The sequence below is a fragment of the Sporothrix schenckii genome (assembly GCF_000961545.1).
Source record: "Sporothrix schenckii 1099-18 chromosome Unknown Cont44, whole genome shotgun sequence".
Taxonomy (NCBI): domain Eukaryota; kingdom Fungi; phylum Ascomycota; class Sordariomycetes; order Ophiostomatales; family Ophiostomataceae; genus Sporothrix; species Sporothrix schenckii.
This window is the reverse complement of record NW_015971145.1, coordinates 1,172,738-1,188,724: the sequence shown is the minus strand read 5'-3', so window position 1 is coordinate 1,188,724 and position 15,987 is coordinate 1,172,738. Positions and strand designations below refer to the sequence as shown.

Here is a 15,987-nt window from a genome sequence, read left to right as displayed (position 1 = left end):
GTTGGGTCGTTGGCCATCGCTGTGAAAAGCCACCAACAGACAAAAAAGGGGTACAAAGACGCAACCACATCCAACGACATCGACGATACGTCGTACACACCCACCGTCTTGCAGGGGCTCGGGACGGCACATCCTGTCCGGCATACCTCCTGTCCGGCACACACGGCACACACTTCCTGGAACGAACTACTCTAATCTCTTGGCCTCGTCGCCCCTTGGCATCTCGTTCCTGACCACCACATCATACGCCACAATGGTTTCTTGTTTTTCCTATTGGGTAAGGAGTCTCCCGAGCGAGATGATTTGCGTACTTTGAATTTCTGTAAGACTTACTTCTAACCGCCTCAGTTACTGCCCGTCTTGTCCGGCTCCGTCTGGCTGGGCATGCTGATGGGCATGCTCATCGGCTGGGCCGTCGACACCCACCGCGAGCACTACGTCTCGATGGACGACAACCAGACCGTTGCCTACATCAGCGATATCGGCGCCTCGCCCAAGTTCAAGCCCATGTTCATCGCCCTCTGCGTCGTCACCACCGTCACGCTGGACCTGTCGTTCCTCGCCGACCGCTGGTTGCGCCATGCCGGCCGCCTCACGCCCAACGGCAGCACCGGTCAAAAGGTGCTCGGCGTTCTGACCATTGTCTTTGCCCTGCTCGGCACCGCGGGCCTCATCCTGCTGTCCGTCTTTGACGTCGCCCACCACAAACGCTTGCATGACGGCTTTCTCCTGCTGTTTTTGGGCGGCTATGTGCTGTCGGCCATCTGCATCTGCTGGGAGTACCAGCGCCTGGGCATCCACAACCGTCATCTGCGCATCCTCAGCATCTCCTTCTGGGTCAAGCTTAGCTTTGTCCTCGTCGAGGTCGTGCTCGCCATCATCTTTGTCTCCCTGACCTTCACCCATCACACCACCGGCGGTGCCATTGTCGAGTGGATTATTGCCTTTATCTTTGCGCTCTACGTCTTCTCCTTCTGCATCGACCTGTACCCGGCCGTCCGCACACGTCACCTCAAGGGCCGCTACCGCGAAAAGCACGGCCCCAACGGCAGCGGCAGCGACGGCCCCAATAGCAGCGCCACCACAGGCGGCACGGCCATGGCCCAGGACGGCGACAACTACTACAACCCGGGCAACAGCCACACAGCGGGGCCGGGCGAGATGGAAGCGGCCAACGGCAGCTACCGTGGCTATACTGCGAATGCCAATGCAGCACCCCCAACGGCCCCGGGCTCCACTGGCTATTACGACAACACCTACGGCGAGAGCGCGGCGCGCGCGACGCGGTCGCCACGTACCAACAACCTCGCTGGCAACACGTTTGTCGAAGACGAAGTCAACGGCGGCAGCCAGCCGCTGAACCAGCCACGACAAACATACCAGCCAAGTCGGAGTTACCAGTAGCAGCGGGACACGGCTCTTTTGGACGAGAAATGACACGTGCTGGTTGTATAAAGTGATGCAATGGTGGTAATGAGATCTGCAGAGTATATAATTATCCTTTTGCATGGTTCGGTTTGGATTTCTTGCGTCTTTGTTTGGTGTTCTTGGTTTGTCGATGGATATAGTTGTTTTTTATTTTTATTTTGAGTTCGTATTTTTAAAAACATTTTTTTTAAAAATATCTGTGGCATATATCGATACAGTTTTGGTAAATATTTCGGGTACGGTAATACAAGTAGAGCAAACAAAACTTGACGTTATGAGATATGTTTGGGGGAATGTCCAAAATTAGAATATGGTAAATCAAACGAAAGAAATGAAATCAATAGGGAAATATAGAAAAAAAAAAAAAAAAGCAGCATGTGCCACCTGTCCGTTGTAAATTGGGAATCATGAACGTAAAGGAATGAAAACCCTGGGATATCCTGTTGCTTCGTCCAGAAAACGCCAGTAAGGTCTGAAACCGAAACCCAAGAAATGAGAAAGATGTGTGGAAGAGAAGACGAAAATCAACAAAGAAATGATAAGAAAATGGAACGAAATATTTCAGTTTAACAGAAACGATGAACATGGCAAAACCCAAAACCAACACGAACATGTAACATTGTAAAAGATCAGAAAAGAAAAAAGAGAAGCAAGACAGATCGTATTTCAAATGAAGAAAACGCGGGAAGCAGGGTAACTTGAAACAAATTCAGCCCTCGCCCTTTGTGTTCAACCTACGAGTACTCCTCGAGGTTTTCAAGGAAGCGCGAATCACGAACAGGGCTTGCGCTCTTCTCGGCCGGGTCGGTGATGGCTCTGGGCGGCGTGAACGCGGCTACGTTTACGCCCGAGTCGCTGGCTGGGGGCGGGACGGACACAAATGTGTTACCCTTGTCGTTCGCTCCACCGACATTGCCAGTGGCTGCGGCAGTCCCGGAGGTTCCGGCGGTCTCGGATATTTTCGTTTTGCCAGCAGCAGGCGAAGCGCCGCTGTAGTTGGCAAAAATGTTGTGCCCGATGAGGCCGAAACCACTACCGGCCACGCCGGGGACACCAGCATCGTTGCTGTAGTGGCTGCTGGCATAGCTGGTCCGATTTCCGGGAAGCGTGTAATCGGCGCTGGGAGTGTTGAGTGCGGCCGTGTTGCTCGAACGATTGGTGGATGCGGCGACGCCAGCAGCACCGGCAGTCCCGATAGCACCGACAGCACAGGCAGTACCAACCACGCCGGCGGTGCCTGCAAGGCCGGACGAACCAGAGGTACCAGTGGTGCCGGTAGTCTTTGCGCCCTCAGCAGGACCCATGGTCATGGGTGTCAGAGGACCCAGTTTCCCAAAGCCGCTGCCATACTGACCCTTGGAGGCGGCATCAGTGCCAGATTGGGGCGGAGCCAGCGCAGCGGCGTCCTTCTCGTACGAGTCCTTGGGTGCCGTGATACCCGTGAGCTCCTTTGAGTCGGGGAGACCCGACTTGCCCGAGGCACCTTGCTCCTTGAGATCCGCGGCACGGTCACCAGGTTGAGTAACGCTCGGGCCCTCGCTGCCTGTGGGAGTGTAGTACGCCTGGTTCACACTGTTGGGGCTGTTGCCCGGTTGCTCACCAAGGGTCTCCTTCCCCTGGCCAGAGGCCGGAGCGTCACCTTTAGACGAAGCAAGACCAGCAGCCGTCGCGCCACCTGCGGCGACAAGGGTACCGCCAGCAATGAGAGGCATCGTCAGGGAACCGCTTCCGACGCGGTCCTTATTATCCGAGGAATTCAGTGTGTGGCCACCAATAAACGTCCGCTCGGTGTCGGGCCGCTGCGAATCAGATCCGACGGCAGATGAACCCAGGTCTTTGGAGGGTGCAGGGCCTGCTGAGCCTGCCGTCGACGCCGTTGAGACACCAGTGCCCGTAGCCGCAGCCTTACCCGAGGTGGATGCGGCAGGTTCATTGCTTGCGGAAGCCGACGACTTGGACGGATCGCGCGAGAAGCGCGACTTCAGCCAAGACTTGACCTTGCTGTTGGAATTGGGTGACGATGCTGACTCGTCGGACAAAGGTGACACGGGCGACTTTGGTGTCGAAGCCTTGTCTGACGCCGACGAAATAGGTGCACCGACACCGGTACCAACACGTGCGCCGGGTGCAGTGCTAGAAGTAGTAGGGGCAGCAGGGGCAGCAGACGCAGGGCCGGAGCTGACACCGTTGGTGGTGCCAGGGGCGACAGATTTGGTCTGGGATCCAACACCAGCACCGACAGCACCGCCAGCGCCAACCACAGCGGCAGTGCCAGCGACGGCGCTACCGGAAATCTTGGACGGGACGTTGCCGCTGCTCTCAGGCTTCGTAGGCTCAACGTTGCTGTCCTTGGGCGTCTTGACGAACAGCCTGGAAAGTCTCCGGCTGGTGTTGCTGCCGCTCTTTTCCAGGGGAGCGTCGCTGCGATCCGCCGTCTCGTGGGTCGCCGGCGTCGCCATGGCGCCTGCACTGGGGGCCGCACTTGACGACGCATCACGAGCGGCGGGAGCCTTGGTGAAGGGCTGCGTCACAGGAGCTGTGGCAAGCGAAGATGAGTTGGTGATATCAGCGGCAGCCGTAGTCGTAGGAACAGACGGTTGTGTCGCACGAGAACCCGCACCCACAGCCGCACCCGTGGCGGCAGCACCGACGCCGATACCGGTACCGGTTCCGGCACTTCTGGGGACCGGACTAGTCGGGCTGCTCAGGGACGAAACATCGTTGGAGTGGAAGTCACTGGCAGCACTGGACGTGTCCGGAGCCGTCATCACTTCTTCCCCCGTGCCATGGCGGGCGGTTTCAGCAGCATCGTCCTTGGCACTGTGCTTACCCTTGCCGTTGACGACGTTGCTTGCCTTGTCAGTACGGTTGCCGGCATTGTCGCCGGTGGTGCTCGCGGCAGCAGCACCAGTACCAAGACCAAAGCCAATGGGAATGCCAAGGATTTTGCTATGTCTCTTGGCAGTCTTCTCTTCAGCCTTGCGGGCCTTTTCGTCCTCTGCATTTTGTTAGTGGATGCAATTGGAGGTTGGTAGAAACAGAATAAAAACAATGGGATGAGCTCACTCTTCAACTGGCGGTACATGGCCTTCATATCCTTGCCGCGCGCGTCGATTATGGCTGCTTCGGCCTTGCGCTCTTCGTCTTTCTCGCGCAGCTTGGCCTGGCGGTCATGCTCTGCTTGTGCCTTCTCGTGCATGTCATCGATGACGGGTTGCACGCGGCGAGTGGCAAGCCTGTCCACGTCGGTGCGGTTTATGAACTTGCCACCGCCAACATCGACCTGGTCCGAACGCGGGTAGTTGCTGATATATGCGTCCGCGCGTTCCTGCGCCAGGGAGTTGATCTTGGGCTCAATCTTGGACATGACCGACGGAGGCAATCTGCCCGAGTTGGCATAGACCTGCTCGTCAATGTCCTGCAGCTGTGACTTGACATTGCGTTGCGCGGCCAAGAGAACGTTCTGGCGGTCGCGGCGTCTCTTTTCCTCCACGTCGGAGATGCGGCTCGACAGGAGAGACATCTGGTTGCGGATCTCCTGCGGACGGAGGTGGTCGGAATTGATGTCACCGTCACTAGACGAGCGGCGACGCCGGAGACGGCCACGCATGGTCAGACGGCGCGACGTCTCGCCACCAGTCGAGGCACCAAGGCTCGGGTCCATGTAGTGGTCGCGGTACTCGCGGTCCTTGCCGTGCAGCTCGTGGAGCTTCTCGAGGCGCTCCTGGGCGAGTTTGTATGCCTGCTCCTGCACGTTGGGGACAGAGGAGCCGCCGGCACCGGCACCGGCGCCCGAAACCCCGCCCTCGACGCCGGGGCTGTACATTTTCTTGGCCAGGGCGACGGCCGAGGCGTGGAGGCCGTCGGCGTGCCTCTGGTCCTCCGTCTCATGGCCAACAGGGGGGTGCGAAGTGTACATCTGGCGGCCCAGGTTTGTGTAGGGCACGGAACCACCGTCGCCAACATAGCTGGCGCGGCTGCTAGCCGAACCGCGCGACTTGGCCGAAGCGCTGTGGGCGATGGTTGCGGCACTAAGAGCATTGGCGGCCGAAACCTTGGGGTCTGGAGGGCTGCTGACCAGAGAGTATGATGCAGTGTTGTCGGGGAAGTGCGACGACATGCTCTTCTGTTGGCGCAACGTTAGTGGGGTAGACTGAGCCCGGCTGCGCGTCCGCATTGACGTAGAGTGTGCCGAGCTGCCCCCAGCAGCGGTCGAGGCCGCACCAGAAAGAGACGTGGCGGCAGCGCTAGAGGCAAGGCCGGGCGTGGACTTGGCGTCCGTGTGGGACGCCTGCTTCATGGCGCCCTTGGCCGCACGCAGAGACGGCTGGTAACCGAGAGCGGCAATTTCGGGAATCGGTTTCTCGGGAGGGGCGGAAGCTCGCTTGGCAGAGAGAATCTGGCTATTGCGGAAGGCCTGATTGGCCGCGGAGTTGCCCCAGCCTTCGGACGATTTTCCGGACGGCTTGGTCGCCATGTTGGTGTTGGTGTTGGTGTTGACGTTGCTCGCGGTGGCCGTGCTCTCTCCTTGTAGCGTGGGAGACGTAAGCTCCGTAGAATCGGCGTTTGTTGGCTGAGATTGCGAGACGTTCCGCGACCGACCGTCAGGTGCCGACGGCGACTTTGCGCCAGCGGGTTTCGCGGAGACCAGAGCAGCACTGGCCGCGGCAGCCGCCTGGGTGGCCGCTTTCAGGGATGCCGAGTGAACGGACCCGCTGTTGCTGAAAATGGCCGGCGGGCTCTTGACCTTGGAAGCAGTCAGGGCGGCGGTGTTGGTGCTGTCCAGCTTGACGCCGACCGAGGGAAACGAGGGCAGGCTGCGTGGATCCGCATAGACCAAACGGCCAGACAGGTCTTTTAATATGCGGAGAAAAGCGTGTTAGTCGGCCGTCAAAGCGGAACGGAAATGCAGGATGTCAAGTGTGGGTGGCAACTTGTGGGATGTACTGCGATATTCGACAGGGATGTTTGATATATCCCGAATGCCTGGGATATGACAGCAACGAGATCCAGCAAATTGGAGAGGCAAGAAGGAGAGACAGATGAGGGGGGAAATGCGTGCAAGAGGGCGAGGGAAACGGGGAAGCCTTGGTAGTGCTGAACACTCTGCTGCAGAGCGCGGGTGAACAAATCAAGGCCCCGTTTGGCCCCAAGTGCAGTGCCTGATTTCTGATTGCCCGTCCCAGGGCTTTGCAGGTCGCCACTTGGCGATGCAACGGCAATCGGAGGAGCTGGGTGTTCCCTGGCATGAGGATAAAGCTGGGGATTGAGGATTTGAGGTACGACGCAGGGGAAAGGAAAGCTCGAAAGTAGAAGTGGTCATGTTCGACATTGCATCATTTGTTGTCGATGCGCTGAGCATGCCTGCACGTGCATGACTGTTCCTGCTCGGTGCGACTCACCTGGCTGGTTCTTGGCCTGCTGCTGCCTCGAGGAATACGAATGCCCGCTGTCGCGAGGCGCCGGCTGGCGTTGTGTCGCCGTGGACCCGTTCAGCGACATTGCCTTGATTGGCAGGCTTAGATGCCTACAGTGCAAATATCTCGGTTAGGTAGGAGAGGGCGTTTGATGATGCCTGCGTGTCGAAGTCGACTTTTGTTGACTGTGTTGTCGAGATGCTCTGCTCGGCCGAAGAGAAGGAGATGGTTTGTGATCGGAGTCGGTGATGATGCCAACAGGATCCGGTATGCCTGTCTCCGGTTTTTGTAGCAGGGAGGAGAGAAAAACCAAAGAAAATAAAAGACTTAAAAGATGAGATGGAGAGAATGGACGGTGAGAAAGTGGGCACGGCCATGTACAAAAAGGCAAAAAATAGCCAATTGAGCGGCAATGTCAGCAAAATGAGAATAAAAGGGCGCGAACAGACGAATAAAGGTGCAAACGACGTCACGGCACGTAGGGTGAGGTCGATCATTCAAAGGAAGCCCCGGGTTACCAGGACGAGCATGTGTGAAATAGAAAAAAGTCAGGTTTGGGAAAAAGATGGGAATAAGGAGAGCAGCGAGCGTTGCGTTTGTCGTGCTGTGGGAGCCTAGTCAGTGCCACTGCCCCAGAGCTGTGCGGGCAAGAGCAGCTTGGCAACTGGGTCTGGACAGATGAAGCTGGGGAGGGAAGGAGCTGCGAGCTGCCAGGCTCGCTGGGGCAGGAACATCTGCTGAGCTCCAGAGGGGCAAACAAACGACGTCATCAACTAGCAACAGCATCTGTTGGAGTTGGAGAACAGAGGCCTGGGCGTGTGTAAGTACCCCGTGCTAGCCGTTACTAGCGAGCTAGCGTCGTAGTCGCGACGGCGTGCCCTCCACACCAGGTTTCGTCGCATGAGATCGTACGTGTTCTGGCCTAGTCGACACTACACCCTTTCACGGCCAGACGGCCTTTGAGGTCGTGGGGCTTGTCCGATCATCCATGGTCGCACTTTCCCGAGTCTGGCCGACCTGGCCTGGAAGGTGGGTGCTGCAGGAACGGTCTGGGTGTAGCTTCCTCTTCCAGTATCCAGCCAGCCAGCTAAATATCTTCAAAAAATCGACTGTTGGTAATCCTCAAATCGCTCGCTGCCTCCTGGATATCCCGACCGCACGGAGTAACTTTCCATCTTCCACCACTGGTGTGCTGTGTGTCGGTCAGGTGTTTGTTGTCCGACGGCAACGTCAGCGGCTGTGCCTTTCGTTTGCGCCGGCTGTCCCTGTGAGGGCTACAAAGTACGACTTACCTGTCTCCATACAAAAACGAAGCAGATATGCGGAGACAAAGACACCGCGATAGACGTAATAAAAAACAGACACCGACAATGGGAGCGATGTACTGTCGAAGTCAACCAAAAGCATTCTGCTGCGATCTTTGTGTGCATAGTCGTAGAGCTGACTAACGCACGTTTGCCATTCGTGGTTCTTCAGGTTTTGTCCCTTCAACAAATAAAACAACCAGATATGATCCTTTCGCTGGTGGCCTACGGGCTGTGTTCAGAGGATCTAGACCCAGAACCACAAAAGGACCAAAGCATGTCCTGGCCCGTCTTTTCGTGGGTAGTTGTCTGCTGTTGCTGCCACATCGATTACTGTGCAAATGTGGTGGGGATAATTCCACTTGGAGACCTAAATGAGAAAGCCGAGCCAAAAACCTTGGTCAAAATACGCTAGTCCCGTTTCGGAATAAGTGGAGGAGAATTGGGTCAGATCCACGACCAAGAAGAACACCCACCAAAGATGACGCACAAAACCAATGTTTCTTTGGACCCACGTCAAGGAACAGTAGAAAGATTAGATGAACATGGAGAGACGAAAGTACGGAGCAAGACAATGGCACGCCCCTGCGCCAAATAAAAGTCCTCCAAATCTGCATCGGATAGGGCAGGAAGAAGCTCGTGAAAATATGAGAGATTAAAACCGGAATCTATGCAAGTGACATCGTGTTTTGCAAAAGTACATCGTACACTACGGGAGACGCAGCAATGTGGACCAAAAGGCGCAGCCGTGGCTTTGCATGGCGCGGACGTGGCCACGAGCGTATTGAGACATTGGATGAAAGTGAAAATAATGCAGATGGCAAATGTCCTGGCAAGACAAGACATATGCAGCCGCAATTACAGTTCAATGAGCCCTTGTACGACCCGGCTGAGACGCTGTCTTAAACTGGCACCGACAAACCCCACTCGTATTCACATTGCCGATTCAGGGTTCGGATGCATGTGTTTTTCGGCAGTCTCCTTATGTCTCATATCATAAAGTGGTATAAAGTGGTATCATTATCATGTCTATCGTTGAGGAGTGAGGCCTATGTCGCTCACTTCCTCCGGAATCGACCTTGTAGCCAGCATCGGTACATTTTCAATTTCATGGCCCGGTTGACAATCAGTCGCCGGTCTATGCCCATGTTCTCGAGTGTGAACGGTGCGTCCTCCTCCGAGTAGAGGGCCGCCGTATCCGCCGTGTCCGCCGTGTCCGCCGCGTCCCCGTCTTCCGCCGCCGGCGTCTCACCCTCGGTTGCCTCCGCAGACGCCTCGGGTTCGGCCACGCCCGTCCAGATCTTGACCAGTTCGTCCTTATCGAAAAAGTACACGCGCGTGCCGTCGCCGCGAATATAAAAGTTCTCCTCCAGGTACCGGCCCTTGCGGAACCGCACTTGGGCCAGGTCGCCGCGGCCGTAGTCGCGGAAGCAGACTATACCACCGGGCTTGACGAGACGCGCCACATTGTCCACGGCCTGCTTCCACTGGGTGGGCGACAGCGCCGAAAAGATAAACACCAGAATGGCAACGTCGACCGATGCAGGGCCCAGTCCGGGCGGTGCAGCCTGGTCGCCCGTGCCGGCTACATCCCAGACGTCGGCCTGCATGTGTTTTGTGTCGTATGCCTCGTCCTTGCGCATGACGTCGACGGCCGTCCTGCTAAAGTCGCAGGCGTGGATGCGCAGGTGCGGGTTGCGGTTGCGAGAGAGGATAGGAAACGCCGTGTTGCCCGCACCCGCACCAATCTCCAGGATGGTCTTGGGTCCCGCGTCGGGCTCACACACCTCGTTGAGGATGGGAAACTCTTGCTGGAGCCATTTCCGGTCCTTGAAAAAGTTGGCCGTGTTGTTCTTGTAGAACAGATTCCACCACTTGGCCGGGTCGCCATTGAAGCGAGCTTGTGGTTGATTGTCAGCTGCGGGTTCCAAAAAGGCAAACCGAACAGGGTGCAGTGAAAAGGCAATCAAAACAAAAAAAGTACTTGTTCAAGAATAGGATCAGATGGGAGCGAAAGACAAAAATGGTGTTTGTTTGTCATCAGGAATCAGATGAACTATGCTTTATTTTATACAAATCATCACTTCAATCCTGAACAAGGATGGGAGACCGCGGGCATTCATAAACCGAAAAGGAAGGGGTAGCCAAAACCTACATTTGTCAAAGTCCGACACGGGCGAGCTCCGTTGCAACTCATACTGTTTCTCCGAATATTCCTTGAATGCATCGTCGGTCTCGACATGGTCCCAGGCGTTGTACTCGAACACGTCGTCTTCTTGCGTCAGGAAGCGCTGTCCGAACATGAACGGGTCCGTCCGCTTCTGGTTGTTGCTCGGGTCGTGGGACCGGTGGGCAGGCACTTCGACCGCCGGCGTCTCAGCCGGCGTCGAAGCATCACCGGCCGCGAGGGAGGCCGCCGCAGCCGTGGCAACATCCTCGGCGGCAACAGGCAGGCCAGCAACTTGTTCGGCCATTTTCAGGCTTTGCGGTGCAGACAGGAAGTGAATAAAAAGAAAAGGGGAGGGAGAAAAGGAACGGCACAAACGATGCCCTTCGTCAGTCGAGGACTATCGAATCGAATCGCACGGGGCCTTGAACCGACACACGCGCATGGTGGGCGAAGCGGGAAGAAAAAAAAAACAAGCCACGCTTGAGGTCCAAAGAAAAATTTTAGAGGGAGGAAAAGGGACCGCAAAAACAGGCACGAAAAAAATTAGCTTTATACGGTGCCTGGAAACAGAGTCATGTGGCTGGTGCGGTTTGTGGCGGGATCCACTTTCCCGGCACTCAACTGGCAGCGGCTGTCACAGGCATGTTCTACAGCGTATTAGCTGCCAGGAAACAGACGACACCACTAACGCTCACAAGGTCAGGGGAAAAGCAGCTTTCGCGCAAGGAAGTCAGTCGTGAAGGGGCAGGAGTGTGTTATTATTCACTCGTTTCTTTTTATTAATTTTGACCCCAACTATCTCCACGGCCCCGGTGACACATCTCCCGCCAATGGCCGGCACGAGCATCATGGCCTCCAGAACCCTCCGCCGCCTCGCGCCAAGGCAATGCCGGTGTATGTCACATAACATGGCCCAGACAGCCTCAGCTTCTCCAGTCCCAGCATCGAGATCCTTCTCCTCCAATGCAGAAGCTCCTAAAAGAACCTCGCAAGCTGCCCCGTTACGAGCCAGGTCACGGACAGACCGCGCAGAACGCCGTTCCCTCTTCAACCTGGCCGCCGCCCTCGGCCAAGCAGCATCTGGCTCGGGTGGTCCACAGCAATCCATCACGACCGTGCGGACACTTCCGTACGCAGCCGGTGACTTGTTCTGCATTATCGCCAACGTGGACGCGTATGCCAAGTTTCTGCCGCACTGTACCCGCAGCCATGTCACCCAGTGGAGGAACACGCCGTCCCTACGCGCTGGATCGTCGTCCTCCTCCTGGCCCGCTCGTGCCGATCTCACCGTTGGCTGGGGTCCGCTCTCGCAGACGTATTCGTCCCGTGTCTACTGTGTCCCCAGCCACGGTGTCGTCGAGGCCGTATCGGGCCGGGCTGGTGCGCCGACACTGACCGCCGCGGAGCGCGCAGAGATTGGACTCGATACGACCGAGGACGAGGATGACAGGCGGTTGGGTGCCCAAACGGCCACGGATGACGACACATTCGAGAGCCTGGTGACGCGGTGGACCGTGGTGCCGTTGAAGGCGACCAGTGGTGACGGGGCAGCAGCAGGACCAGCAGCAGGACCAGCAGCACAACCGCCAAAAACAAAGGTGGAGCTGCATATTCGATTCCAGTTCCGCAGCCCGCTGTACCAAATGGCGGCTGCTCAAGTCGGTAATGAGATGGCGACCAAGATGATTGAAGCTTTTGAAATGCGGGCTGCTGAGTTGTTGGGCCGGAGGCTATGAGGCGCGGTTGGTATCATGGCTGATGGATGGGTTTCGGAGACGTTGAGGGTCTATTGAGGCCTTTCACTGACTCTCCTTCGAGTACATACTTGTGTCGCGCATGAACCTTACAAAGACCACAGGTTCATATAAAATGCACCATAGACTAGATAAAAGTATTGTTTGTCGTTTCAAGTGTACTGCGACAGTCTCTTTTTTATTAATAATTCATCTAATGTTAGATACTATCGTATTATTTTTTGGTTAAAAATCTAAACAAATACTCGCTTGGACCAATATGCAAAAAGGAGAGAAATTTAACAAAGATAAGTGACGAAAAAACCACAACAAAACACAAGCGAACCTAAAGCATAAGAAATCAAGAATACAATGAAACCACAAGCATCCGTCTCATACCAACAACTAACGCCGTCTGTACACGGACGGCGGCTTTCTGAGAGCTGCATTTGACAAAACCGATGTAGATTCTTTTGCTGAAGATGCATCTGAGTACCAAAGCAGCTCCCGACCTTCATCCGCCACGGTACAGCCTCGACCCCCAAGTTCCATAATACTCCAGACGACTAATGTATGCAGGATCATGAAAAACTTGAAAAGATCAACCCAAAAAGTAACAAAATTACCAAACAGAAAACAGCAAACAGCAAACACAAAACCAAAAGCACACGCATTCTACAACAAAGCAACAAGGGGAATCAAAACCGCCAGGAGGAAAACAAAGTAAGGTAGCCACAAAAGGCGTTGGAAAATAAAAGAAAGTACCCGACCGGGAACATCCAAGAAGAGAAGCCAAAATGCAGTAAGATAAACAACAAGGAAAGAGTCGTCGCCATGATTCGTGGGTACGGTTATTAGTCAGTCGTCGACCGGAGATAATAGCAAGTAAACTTGTTGGCTCAGACGTTCATGGGTCGTAGGATCATCGTGTTGTTGTTCTTATCTTCGTTGATCATTTCCGCCTGGGAGGCATGTGTGTTACTATGAGCAGGTCTCACAAGTAATGACTAGAGGATGGTGAAGAGAGAAACTTACCTCCTACCCGCCTTGGGTGGCTTGCCGCCCATGAACTGGAGGAAACTCGTGCCCGCATGTTTACCACTGCTGCTCTTTTTCTTTTCGTGCCGGACAGGATCGCCATTGACCACATTCGGTGGTACAGCCATGCGCACGCCGCCTGGACCAGGTCGCATCATCCCGGGCATCATGCCGGCCCACGGCCGCGGTGCACCGGCGCCTGGTTGCGGCATGCTCGGCCGCCCGGGCACGGGTATACCGCGCCCGTGGGGCATACCATGCATAGGGTGGTGGCCGCGGACACCGCCCACGGGGATGGCCCCGCCCGGGAAGCCTGGCATGTGCGCGCCGTTCATGGGTATGCCGTTCCGCAGTGGCGGCGTCTTGTCCATCGGCCACATGTGCATAGTTACCGACCAATCGGGTTGGACAACCTTCTCCCATATAGAAGGCAAGATAATCTCTCCGTTGGGCCCGATTAGGTCGTAGTGTCCCTCCAACACATGTGGGCCGATGGCTTCGACTTGAACAAAGGCCTGCTTGATGAGTTCTTCCATCCCAGCCCATGTCTGGCAGAGATTGAAGGGGAACTGGAACTTGCGCCCGACAGCGTCCTTAAACTTGATTGGCAGTTTCTCTGCCTTTTTCTTTTCCTCTTCCAGCTTGACTTTGGCCTCCTCAGAGAGTTTGGCGACCAGCGCTTTGTGTTCCTTCTTCTTCTCTTCCTCAGCTTCCTTGGCCGCCTCGGCCTTCTTTCTCTCTTCCTCTAGCTTCGACCGCGCTTCGATCTCTGCCTTGAGCTTGGCTTCCTCCTCGAGCTTTTTGCGCCATTCTATCTCCTCCTTCACCTTCTTTTCGGCCGCTTCTTTCGCCTCGATCTCCGCCTTGAAGTCGGCGGCCGCCTTTGCTCTGGCTGCAGCCTCGGCCGCCTCCATCTTGGCTTTCAGAGCAGCTTCGGCGGCGGCAGCAATCTCGGCCTCTCTCTTGACCCGTTCTTCCTCGTCGCGGCGTTCCTTTTCAAATTTGGCACGGGCCTCCGCCTCGATGCGAGCGATGGCCTGTTCTTGTTGTGCTTTCTTCTCCGCGTCGGCTTTTCGTTCGGCCTCCATGCGCTCGCGAGCATCCCGCTCGGCGTCGGCCTTGGCCTTGGCGAGCTCCTTTTTCTGCTCGTCTGCCTCTTTGCGGGCGCGCTCCATGCGGCGCTCAAACTCCAGTTCGGCCGCCTGCCGCATCTGGTCCTGTAATTGCTTCTGCTTAATCTCCTCTTCCTTAGCCTTCTTCTCCAATTGGAGAATTTCAAGCTGCTGCTTCATCCGTTCCACTTCTGGATCAGGCTTCTTCTCTGCGGGTGCTGGGGTGTGTGACTGGCCCGGCGCCTCGGTGGGTGGCGGAGGAGGCGCGTTGTACATATACGGGGGCATCGGCATGCCGTATTGTCCGGCGCCAAAGAAGTTGTTTTGGTAGGGGACCATGTCATAGCCTGCCGGGCGCTCGTTGTAATAAGCATGGCCACTTGTGAAGGGGTTCTGGTAATTGCCGTACTGGACCACTTGTCCACGGCTGCCGCCATAGGGAGGCGTGAATCCGCCGACGTGACTCTGCGCGTGGTGCGCATAGTACCCATTGGTGCCCTGCTGGGGGTAGCCACGAGTCCTGTACGTGCCGTACTCTTCGGACGGTTCCGTGCTCATGGCTGGCTGTGGCGGTGCCTGGACCGTCCGGTATGGGATGCTTTGTTGTTGACGCGCGGTACGCGAGTGTTTGCGCGAGGCGGTCCGGACAGATGCTCTGCGCTGGTGATCGTGGTGGTGTTGGTACTCGCCGCTGGCCGAGGCTGAGTCGGAAGGTTCGAGATCGCCGTAGTCCTCGCCCCAACTTTGCGAGGGAGAGTCGTATGAGCCCTGGGAGCTTTCGTCGTCGGTGATGGAGTCTGATTCGCGCGATGAACCGGTAGAATGGTGGTCGACGGAGTTGCTTGTGCGTATATGTCTGTTTATGTTGTATGATTATCAGCACCGTCTGATCAATAGGTGACAAACAAGGCCCTTTGCCTTTATCCTCTAATTATGTTTTATCATTGTTTTTTAACGTTTTCATTCACAATTCTGAACTTACGACATTGGGACGAGGAATCGTGGAGAAAGCCTGTCACTTGACGGCCCGCAGCAATTGTGCGCATAAACTGAAGAGCGTGGAGACTTCTGCGGTTTGTTCGAGAATCGTCCGGTGTGCGAACAGTCGATGCTCTGCGCTTTGTGGAGGCGTGCTTTCGAGAAACGAGTTGAGCGACCTGGCAAGAAAATGAGCGATGGCCGGTTTCCTAAGAGAGTCGAAAACAAACGGAATTGGCGGAGGGGCGTGATCCAAGAAAAGAGGGGGTAACTTGGTGTTTGTTTTGTCGCGCTTTTTCAATCTAGTCTCAATAGGGGCCAGGGGACGGCACGTCGGATTGGTAGCGTGTTCAGTTTTTGTGGACAGCCGGACGAATCTTTGTGCTAACGAGCGATAGTGTCTGGATTAGCGGATGTGCCCGAGTATTTGTTGTTTTGGTTTCTGTGTTGGTAGGGATGTGACAGGGGCGAAAGGCGTGACAGAATGGGTTCTCTGGTGATCAGACAAGAACGGGCTGTTGGATGGTGAGCGCTGCAAAAAGGAGGCGCCAAAACATCACCTCTGTGAATGGGGCAAGGGTTGGTATTTAAAGCGATGAATGGAGATTGCAGAGGAAAAGGCCAGGCAGGCCCCGGCCCAGGCGAGCAATACTCTATCGTGCTGCAGTGCTGCGGCTTGCTGTGGGTATTTCGGAAAGCCTGCCAACCCAGCCAACATGCAGAGGCAGAGTCCGCTTTCTTTGATCCGCTCCGCACTGGCGATTGGGCCTTAAAGTTGATGGGGCTGAATTGCATCGTTTCGCAGTT

The 15,987-nt window shown here is 55.9% G+C and overlaps 5 protein-coding genes across 5 annotated transcripts; 2 read left to right on the top strand and 3 right to left on the bottom strand.

Moving 5' to 3' along the window:
- Positions 1–253: 253 nt before the first annotated feature.
- On the top strand, positions 254–1,404 carry SPSK_09443 (fk506 suppressor; the record flags this gene model as incomplete). The annotated part of the gene is made up of 2 exons (XM_016736015.1): positions 254–277; positions 349–1,404. 2 exons carry the CDS (start codon positions 254–256, stop codon positions 1,402–1,404), a joined length of 1,080 nt encoding a protein of 359 aa, XP_016587118.1.
- Positions 1,405–2,162: 758 nt separating this feature from the next.
- SPSK_08298 (uncharacterized protein) lies at positions 2,163–6,930 on the bottom strand (the record flags this gene model as incomplete). The annotated part of the gene is made up of 4 exons (XM_016734902.1): positions 2,163–4,426; positions 4,495–6,282; positions 6,363–6,659; positions 6,831–6,930. The coding sequence occupies 4 exons, from the start codon at positions 6,928–6,930 to the stop codon at positions 2,163–2,165; spliced, it is 4,449 nt and encodes a 1,482-aa protein (XP_016587117.1).
- Positions 6,931–9,207: 2,277 nt separating this feature from the next.
- On the bottom strand, positions 9,208–10,623 carry SPSK_09213 (tRNA(Thr) (cytosine(32)-N(3))-methyltransferase; the record flags this gene model as incomplete). Its single annotated transcript, XM_016735790.1, has 2 exons — positions 9,208–10,049; positions 10,305–10,623. 2 exons carry the CDS (start codon positions 10,621–10,623, stop codon positions 9,208–9,210), a joined length of 1,161 nt encoding a protein of 386 aa, XP_016587116.1.
- A 604-nt stretch (positions 10,624–11,227) lies between these two features.
- Positions 11,228–12,055, top strand: SPSK_09699 (uncharacterized protein; the record flags this gene model as incomplete). Its single annotated transcript, XM_016736271.1, has 1 exon — positions 11,228–12,055. One exon carries the CDS (start codon positions 11,228–11,230, stop codon positions 12,053–12,055), a length of 828 nt encoding a protein of 275 aa, XP_016587115.1.
- An 896-nt stretch (positions 12,056–12,951) lies between these two features.
- On the bottom strand, positions 12,952–15,189 carry SPSK_08690 (KAP-like kinetoplast-associated protein; the record flags this gene model as incomplete). The annotated part of the gene is made up of 3 exons (XM_016735279.1): positions 12,952–13,033; positions 13,088–15,058; positions 15,185–15,189. 3 exons carry the CDS (start codon positions 15,187–15,189, stop codon positions 12,952–12,954), a joined length of 2,058 nt encoding a protein of 685 aa, XP_016587114.1.
- Between the last annotated feature and the right edge of the window lie 798 nt (positions 15,190–15,987).